This window comes from Eptatretus burgeri, chromosome 17 (assembly GCF_056783735.1).
Source record: "Eptatretus burgeri isolate ZD-2024b chromosome 17, Ebu_testis_v1, whole genome shotgun sequence".
Classification (NCBI taxonomy): domain Eukaryota; kingdom Metazoa; phylum Chordata; class Myxini; order Myxiniformes; family Myxinidae; genus Eptatretus; species Eptatretus burgeri.
In genome coordinates this window covers 59,803,211-59,812,498 of record NC_140977.1, presented here as the reverse complement: position 1 = coordinate 59,812,498, position 9,288 = coordinate 59,803,211, and the positions used below count along the sequence as shown (strand labels likewise).

The 9,288-nt window shown below is 47.3% G+C and overlaps 1 protein-coding gene across 2 annotated transcripts in view; it reads left to right on the top strand.

The window, feature by feature from the left end:
- Nucleotides 1–6,453: 6,453 nt before the first annotated feature.
- The window catches only part of LOC147010261 (2-amino-3-ketobutyrate coenzyme A ligase, mitochondrial-like), a 20,901-nt gene continuing 18,066 nt past the window's right edge, over nt 6,454–9,288 (top strand). The window contains exons 1-6 of one of the 2 annotated variants that reach the window (XM_085863145.1): nt 6,454–7,024; nt 7,445–7,674; nt 7,935–8,036; nt 8,243–8,373; nt 8,482–8,583; nt 8,664–8,810. In XM_085863145.1, the coding sequence (XP_085719271.1) occupies nt 7,533–7,674; nt 7,935–8,036; nt 8,243–8,373; nt 8,482–8,583; nt 8,664–8,810 (624 nt within the window). In that variant the 5' untranslated portion in view covers nt 6,454–7,024; nt 7,445–7,532. Of the gene's footprint in view, nt 7,675–7,934; nt 8,037–8,242; nt 8,374–8,481; nt 8,584–8,663; nt 8,811–9,288 lie in introns of both variants that reach the window. The other variant, XM_085863144.1, reaches the window with a different exon arrangement.

The window sequence follows — 9,288 nt, the reverse complement described above, 5'->3', positions numbered from 1 at the left end:
ACCAAGCCTTGACTTGGAACAGGCCACAATGATTTCCTCATGATGAAGTTTTTCTTTCCACTTTCCTCACTCATATTATCCAATCCCTGTTCATCATAGCTACGAATTGCTGGAAACATTGCAATGCATATAAAAGCCTGGAGACGTCAGTGTTCGTTGCTTTATTTCATTTCCGTACATGCCATAACCTCGAGAATCTCTTAAACTAAACCGAATTACAAAATTTAAAATCCATAATTGAACTTAGCAGCAGTTTTGACTCCCAAAAAGTGTTCATTTGTCCAATTCGGACATTGCTTGGGCGTTTTCGGGTGCATGGATTTGTGACCGACGGCAATGGGTAATCGCTTGCCAAGCCAGGCGTTCCATTGGCATGCTTGCTTGAGTGCTTAAGCCACTTGGCGACGCTCTCCAAGCTGCTTGGTTGTTCGTTTCAAAACCACTAGAAGTAAGACCCGTCAACTTCGCTGATGGAAATACCAATGTGTGTAATTGTTAAAAAAAATAAAAATAAACGAACATGAAGCTTAAATTTTTTTTCTACTGTTCGACAATTACATTCAGTGAAGAAAAGATAAAGGAATGTGCAGAAAGTGGAACTTCATTTGGTGCAACACCATGCTCTCTAACCTGCTTTTACAATCCATGATGATAGAGGCAATAGGGGTCTGTTATTTTTCGCCAAATACGTACGCAGTTTTCCTTTTCCTGTTTTGTGCGATCTGCTCTCATCACAAAATATTAAAATTAATGTAGTAATCGTTTATGCAATATATTAAGAGTCGGCAGTGGCTCAAAACAAAGAGTAATGTAGACATCACACAAGGAGGTCGAACGTGGTGGGTGTTTTGCGTGCCTGCATGCGAGCAGGTTGGAGCAATGTGTATGGGTTGGGGCATGCATGTAGACAGGCCTCTGCCAGGGAAATAGCATGGGTTTTAATTTTGAAATGCTCCCGCCCGGTTTTACATGGAACACAGTGGTTAAAAAAACGAAAACCTTGCTGTATGGACGCATTTTATCGCCCCGGTAATGCCCTGGTACACTGCCTACCCTCCCTCATGCTTCCTTCCTTTTTTTTTTGTATACCTTGTCGAGGTTCTTATGAGAGCTAACACACAATGCACAGCAAGGGGGGCATGAGACAGGAGGGGTGGGAGTGGGGAACAGAGACATGAGGAAATCTGTGGAAGGGAGAGGGATGGGGCAGGGAAAATGGGGTATACAAGATGGATATTACAGGGACTTTCAGGAAGGAAAGCAGGGAATTTGAAGGAGGTAGGTTTGGAGTGGATTAACGGGGGTATAAAAGATCGAGGATTTGGATGGGGGGTGATAGGTGGTGGTGAACAGCTGTTTTGAAGGCCTGAAGGGAAGAATGGGATTGAACATAGTCAGGGAGTTTATTCCAAAGGCGGGAAAAAAAGAGGAATGAAAGAGTGAAGGTGAGCAGTGATTCGTGAATTTGGTAGTTTTACCAGAAGGGGGTTGTTGGTGGACCTTTAGCGCCCTGCAGAAATATGGTTGGGACAAATCGCAGACAGAGCGGGGGTGGGGGGGAGACCAGAGAGGAGACGGTAGAAGACAGAAAGACCACCAAACCTACCTGCAGTGAGAGTGAGAGGCCCAAAGACTCAGCCTCATCGCGGGAGATGCCAATGATACGTTATGCCTTGGTTTGCACAACGTGAAGGTGGGAGGCAAGAGCACCAGCCCAGAGGGGAGAGCAGTACTCCATCAGGCTGCGGACGAAAGCTTTGTATGTGGTCAGGAGCTCAGGTGGGCCGAGGAAGGACATTGCACGGCAGAGGATTCCCAGTCAGCGACTGGCTTTGGAGGCCGGGTTGGAAATGTGGCTTTCCCAGGAAAGATCATGGCAGATAGTGAGACCCAGAAGCTTGAAAGAAAGGACTTCTTGCAAAGGATTGTTGCAGATATTTGCAGAGAAATGTCAAAATCAGATCCCGAAGAGATGGAGTTCCATTGGTTGAGATCCGGTTGAGAAGTTGACCGATTGAGTCAGTCCCAATGAGTTGCAGAAAGGTTTTGCTGAAGTGCCATGACAGGTGAGAGAGGTACCGAGATAACACACCGAGATAACTGGCATGTTGACAATTGAGGTCACCACATATGACGAAGAGAGAGTTCGGATGAGATGAGAGAAGTTGGTCCATGTTTTCGATAGTGAGGTGTAAATGGAGTCATCACTGTTTGGTGGACGGTACAGTACCTATATAAACATGAGGTGGGAGTGGAGGGGAAGCCATAGTCAGAGGTATTCCTGGGGGTGTGGGGAGTGAGGGCAGTGCATGGAGAGTGAGGAATAAAGTCTTTGATGAAGAGAGCAATTCCTCCACCAGGACGAGGCTCAGGTCTGTCATACCGGAGGAGGGAGTAACCAGGGAGAGATACTTGGGAGTCAGAGACGTCTTGGGGGAGGAAAGTTTCTGTTAGGCAAATAATGTCTGGTTTGTCAGTGGAAACCTGTATGGAAAGATCTGTAAGGTTTGAGCGAAGGCCCCGGATATTTGAGGTCCACATTGTTAATGAAGAGAGAGGGGAGGAGACTTTGGGTGCAGCGGATGGGAGGGGAGGGGGAGAGAGGACAAGGGAGGGGGGGAGGTAAGGAGAGTTGTTGAAAGAGTTTGGGATATTGCCGAATAGCTCGGGGAGGGGCCGGATGAGGAGGAGAACAGGCTCTGTAGTGCTGGGGGAGGGGGGCAGACGGCAGTTGATGATTTGAAGAGGTGGAGTGATGAGATGGAGGTGAGAGGGCAGGGGAAGGAGGCAGCTTTGTGGATGAGAGGGGGGGCCAACTTTGAGAAGGGTGAGTGAGGAGGGTGAATGGTGGGAGAAGGGTGAGTGAGGGAGGGCAAATTTAAGAAGGGTGAGTGAGGAGAGTTGAGGGAGAAAGGTGAGAGGGAGGCTTGGAGGGAGAAGAGTGTGATGGTTGCTTTGAGAGGGAGGAATGAGAGGGGTGAGTTGGCACTGAATATAAAAAAAGGAATGGTTGATGGAAAGTGAACACTCAAAGCAAACTGGGGTTTTAAATTTTTTTCGGTCAGAGATGCGATTAAAGACATTTCTTGATGGATTCAATGAAGATGAATGAAGAAAATCGAGAGAAGAAACGCTGAAACATTTGGATTTTTCGGAAAGGTATGAATGAAAGGTCGAATTAAGAGCAGTCTGTTGAAATAGAAGAGTAGTGAATTATGATGCAGTAATGAGAACCACACGTGTGAAAGAGGACGATGGAGCATTATCAGAGATAGTTTTTAGTATTATTATTGTTAGTATAATTTTTTTAAGAGAGAGAGAGTTTTCATCATATTCGGTATTAAAATGGAAAGTTTGTAGAGAATATCGTGAGGTGAATGGTGAATTTGGATCAGTGAACGCAGAAAGTGGAAACAGACCGTGTGGTTACGGGGGAAGCACGTGACCATGGGAGGTGTATCGTCAAAAGTGAACATATTTATTTTAAATAAGGATTGCGTAACATTCGGAAAAGGGAAGGTTGAAGTAAAATTGTGGAGGTGTGTGGTGAATTTGGACGGTAAACGCAGAGTGAAGCTGATGGATCAATGAAAAGTATCAGCAAGAGTTGAGAGACGTGTTTGCAGGAGGTGTATCGATAGAAAGGATACAAGGAAGATTATCTTGCCAAAACGAAGTTTTTGCAAGATATGTTAGTCAGCTTGTATGTTTTTTTTTTTTGTTTTTTTTTGTTTGTTTGTTTGTTTGTCTGTAATCACGTATAAAAAATTCTGCAGAACACAGTTATCATTGGAAATTTTTGTAACTTCGCATATCAGAGGCCGATAGAGGTCCTTTCAGCGCATAAAAATTTGAAGGACAAGGTCAAAGGTCAAGGTCACTTTGTCGCAAATCAGGGGAGTTGACGAAACCCTTATTTTTTGAGTAATTTTGATCGGATCGTCTTCAAACTTCAAGGGAATATAGTTCATGGTCTGGCGCTGAGCTGATTAATTTTTGGTGGCGATTGGCCTTGACCTTCATGGTTAGCGCCTAAGGTCAAACATATTTGACCCCAAGGTCAAATTTTCAAATTTTAGGAACCATATCATGTAGTACCTCAAATTGAACACCTCGATGAGTGCTTTATAGATATGTCAAGCTTGAGACATTATGACGTCATTTGGTGACGTTATGAGGCAAACGCATATTTTTCATGGTTACTCTGTAGAACGATTCTCATCGGAATCTCTCGTAGGCAGATATTCCTCAAGGAGTCGCTCCTGGTGAATAGCATCTCTGTTCACCTCAGTGTGACCTTAAAGAAGTCACACGTGGTCACCTTTTGGCAAGATACGGGTCACCCGGAGGGTGAGATTGGTTTATTATTTTTTTGATGGATTTTTGAAGAATAGGTAAGATTCGGGAATGGAAGGTTGTAGGAAGAAACTGTGAAGGTAATGGCGAGAGAGGGTCAGTTCCAGACGAAAAACGATGGTGTGCCGATATAAGGAGGAGGAAGAAGATTAAGAATAAGAGCAAGAAGAAGAAGAAGAAGAAGAAGCTGAGGCAGAAGAAGAATCAGGACTTGTGTGTGTGCAGGGAGAAAGGTAGTTTTTCTTCTTTCCTTTCCCTTCTGCTGCCTTCTCTCCCCATCCCCTCATGCTTCCTTCCCTTGTCCTTCTGTTTCCTTCCCTTCACCTTACGTTGCCTTCCCTTCTCCTCACTCTGCTTTCCCCTCCCCTCACTCTGCTTTATCCTCTCCTCAGTGTGCTTTACTCCCCCCCTCCTCACTCTGCTTTACCCTCCCCTCACTCTGCTTTACCCTCCCCTCAATCTGCTTTACTCCCCCCCTCCTCACGCTGCTTCCACTTCACACTTCCTCCCCCCCCCCCCCCGCTCCACACAGTCACCCACTCTCACACTGGTGCTGCATCATCCTGAGCGAGTGGTTCGTGCCCCGTCATCCTGAGCGAGTTGTTCGTGCCCCATCATCCCGAGCGAGTGGTTCGTGCCCCGTCATCCCCAGCGAGTGGTTCGTGCCCCGTCATCCGGAGCGAGTGGTTCATGCTCCGTCATCCCGAGCGAGTGGTTCGTGCTCCGTCATCCCGAGCGAGTGGTTCGTGCTCCGTCATCCCGACCAAGTGGTTCGTGCTCTGTCATCCCGAGCGAGTGGTTCGTGCTCCGTCATCCCGAGCGAGTGGTTCGTGCTCCGTCATCCCGAGCGAGTGGTTCATGCTCCGTCATCACGAGCGAGTGGTTCGTGCTCCGTCATCCCGAGCGAGTTGTTCGTGCTCTGTCATCCCGACCGAGTGGTTCGTGCACCGTCATCCCGAGCGAGTGGTTCGTGCTTCGTCATCCCGTGGGAGTGGTTCGTGCTCCGTCATCCTGAGCAAGTGGTTCGTGCTTCGTCATCCCGTGCGAGTGGTTCGTGCTCCGTCATCCCGAGCGAGTGGTTCGTGCTCCGTCATCCCGAGCGAGTTGTGAAAGAACACCCGATTTCTGAGCCCTTTACCGTATGAACGTGTTTACTAAATTAACGAGCCCAATGTTTTTTTCCCACGCATCACACGCAGTTGTTTTGTTAAGATTCATGTTTGTGAACATCTCCCTGAAACGTCGATATCAATGTCACGTTGTTTTTCAGTGAAAGGTACACAAGGTTTCTGGGTGGTATATAGTGTGTACTACAGTCAGTAATCACACTCACTCCAACCTGCTGATTCCTGAAAAATTGCCGATATCAGCCAAGCGTGCGTGCGTGTTTGTGTGCGTGCGTGTTTGTGCGTGTGCATGTTTGCGCGTGTGCGTGTTTGCGCGTGTGCGTGTTTGCACGTGTGCGTGTTTGCACGTGTGTGTGTTTGCACGTGTGTGTGTTTACGTGTGCGTGTTTGCGCGTGTTCATGTGTGCGTGTTTGCGCGTGTGCGTGTTTGCGTGTGCATGTTAGCGCGTGTGCATGTTTGCGCGTGTGCGTGTTTGTGTGTGCGTGTGTGTGTGTGTGTGTGTGTGTGTACATGTATGTGTGGTACTATGTTGTTGTTGTAGTTGGCAGCTCGTGGGTTTCACTTGTAAAACGACATGAATCATCATCGAAACATCCATACATAATTTGACGTATTAAGAACATCCTGGAAAAGTTGTATACAAGTCAATACGAGCCTCGACTCTCTTTATCTCTCATACGAGCCTCGACAAGGTATACCAAAAAAAAATACACTTACATTTGTTTATTTATTTATTTGAATTCGTCTAATTGTTGCACTTAACATAAGTTAACAATATGTCATGGTTCATGACATATTTAATCAGTCATTTTATGTGATAGAAAATGAAGGATTGCATGATTACATGAATGTGCATGTAGTCTACATGTGCCCAAATGATGCATTATTCAGCACATGTGAAGGATTACCCTTTTTGCTGCTGACCCCTCCCATCCCTCCTTCATGTGCAGCACAAGGTTGTGGGTAGAATCATTGGTTGAGGGCACGGCTGTGCTGCTGCTTCAATACCAGTAAGCCGTCCTCATTTCACCGACCTCGGAAGGGATGATCGGCTGAGTCAACCCACCTGGTGTTAATTGAACGGCCGACAGGGGTCGAACTCAGGACCCTCAGGTCCCAAGCCAACAACAAGCTTGTCCCCTTTTCTCTTTCTAATGTCCCTGCCCTCTCTCTACTGTTCTGTTCCGTCCTGATCCGTTCAGTGTTCTTGCTCTTCGACAAGTCTCGACTTCGTATGCAAAAAACAGAGGGGCAACACCCCAGGGTGTTCACCTGGTAGTGGATGGATCTGATAACCAGGGAACCAGTGCTAGTCGTGGATGACCCACAAAATACGTCACGGAGAAGAAAGTAAATACCGATGGATTCCTTTTTTAATGCCGTGAACAAACTTTGGTACATCACGTGTGATGGAGGTAGTGGTGAAGTTTCATCGGAATTGTGTGTCGTTTCCGAGAAGAAGTGGTAAATGTTTAAGGACTCGCTGATTGACGACGTGCCGTCCGGAAAACGACGTTCTCGATGAGCTCCAAGTCATGAGGTGTTTATATTAAATGTATATAATATTTATTTTCGCTTGTAAATATGACGAACAGTTCATACTCTGATGTTGTCCTAGAATTCTCCTGGATCCTTGAAAGCGTTGCTTGATAACCTCACGGAACTGCAACACCCTTCCCTGTGATGCTCTGGGAAACACTTTCCCACCCCCACAGAACGTGTTTTGTGTGACTGGTCGCAATCTGTGGTGGTTACATAGTGCTTAATCTTGGTTACTTAGACAGTAGACACCCTCCTCCAGCACACACAAACCCCTAATTACGTACTGTGCCGAGCATTGCCCCCCTCTCTTGGTGAAATTAGATCGCTAACCCGGTAGACTGTTGACGTGGTGTTGATAAAGCACAGCCATGATGGGCCAAATGACCTGTGTCCAAGTTGTCCTGTATTTCTCTTCCAGGGTAGGCGTGCTTTGAGCGTGGAGGCGTGACACGTGCTGAGCCTGGATTCGAAGTTACCCGAACACACCCCCAGTACGACATGCAACAATGGCTGACGTTGTACGGATGTTCATCTCCAAGGTCTCGATCCTGTCTGGGTCCATGCTCGGGAATGGAACGCTGCGGAGCTTGATGACCCCGTGCTCGTCTCGCTCTGCATCTGCTGTGTCTGCTCTGCATACAGTTCTTGGTGAGCGAGCTGGGGAAAAGAGACATCAGTTTGATCATGCGATGTACACATTTGTCCAAGTGAGGCCATGATGTGCGACCGTCTCGCATCACTCGTGGCAATTGTGTTATCGAAAAGCACGTTTCGGTTGTCTTGTTTCGGGTTGTCATCTGCAGGGGACCTGGGTTCAAATCCCATGCAGACCGCGGCTGTCTGTGACCATACCATGCGGGTTTTCTGTCTGTGTGTCTTGGTAACGTTTGTCTGTGCTTGCCATTTAGAACAGCAGCTGGATGAGATCCGTAGCGCAGGTACATGGAAATCCGAGCGAGTTCTCACGAGTGCTCAGGCTGTACAGATCGATGTGCACGGACAGTGTGCAGGTGAGGCATGACAGAGAAGATTCCTGTTTACACGAACTGCAGCACTTGCTCTTGTCTTCCCGTATACACACCGAGATGAACTCCATTTTAGATGTTTTGCGAGCACTTCCATTCATAGACAGCAAACACAACCACGAGTATGTGCTTTTGTGGCTGCCACTCGAGAGGTGGTATCGAATTTGCTTTCATTTTCCCATCGTCTCTAGGACTTCTCAACTTCTGCGCAAACAACTACCTGGGTCTGTCCAGCCACCCAGAGGTGGTCGCTGCTGGGCAGCAAGCGCTGGAACGCTACGGTGCAGGTCTCAGCTCCGTGCGGTTCATCTGTGGCACACAGGTGAGCCTGCTTTGTCCCCGTGTGCACACGAGGGCTTTCCGCGCCTGTCAGGACCTATACGACGGTCTCATTCGCATCCATCATTATGTACTTTTCATTTCTAAACAGGAGCTGCACAAGCAGTTGGAAGAGGAGTTGGCGGCCTTCCATCGCCGGGAGGCAGCCATATTGTTTAGCAGCTGCTTTGATGCAAATGCAGCTCTTTTTGAGGTGAGGCCGATGGCTTCGGACAAGATCGATACCTGATCTTGCATCCACGATCTGACCTTTCTCGTTTCACCTTTCATCAGACTTTGTTGTCATCTGAAGATGCTGTTTTCTCGGACGAGTTGAACCACGCGTCCATAATCGACGGCATTCGACTTTGCAAAGCTGCAAAGTACCGTTACAAACACCTTGATTTTGCTGATCTGGAGGAAAAACTGAAAGGGGCACAGGTATGAGGAATACTGCGGGGACGGTTGTTCACAGGCGGGGACGGGTGGGCACGGGTGTTCACAGGTGGGAACGGGTTTTACCTGTGGGCACGGCTGTTCTCGTGTGGGGATGAAGCGTTCAGCATGTTCCAATGAACCAGATAATGTTCCATGGCTTCGCCTTGTCAATGTACTTTAATTTTGTGTCGGAACTTTTTTGTCAGCATTGCATTGTGAGTATTCTGTCATTATGACCTCATGTGTTGAACATGTAAAAATGCAAATTAGACATTACTCATTATTTGCTTCCATTTGAATTTCTCGCCCTTTCTTCCAAATTCCCCTTCGGACGTTTGTATCCCTGACCGGTCTCTGTCCATCTGGTATAGGCCCAAATACAATTTCCAAATTTAGTCGCTTTGCTTCTCTGTGGACTTTGTTTTACTTTTAAAAAAGTCTTGCTGTTCTTCGAATGTGATATTTGTGAATCCAGAGACCG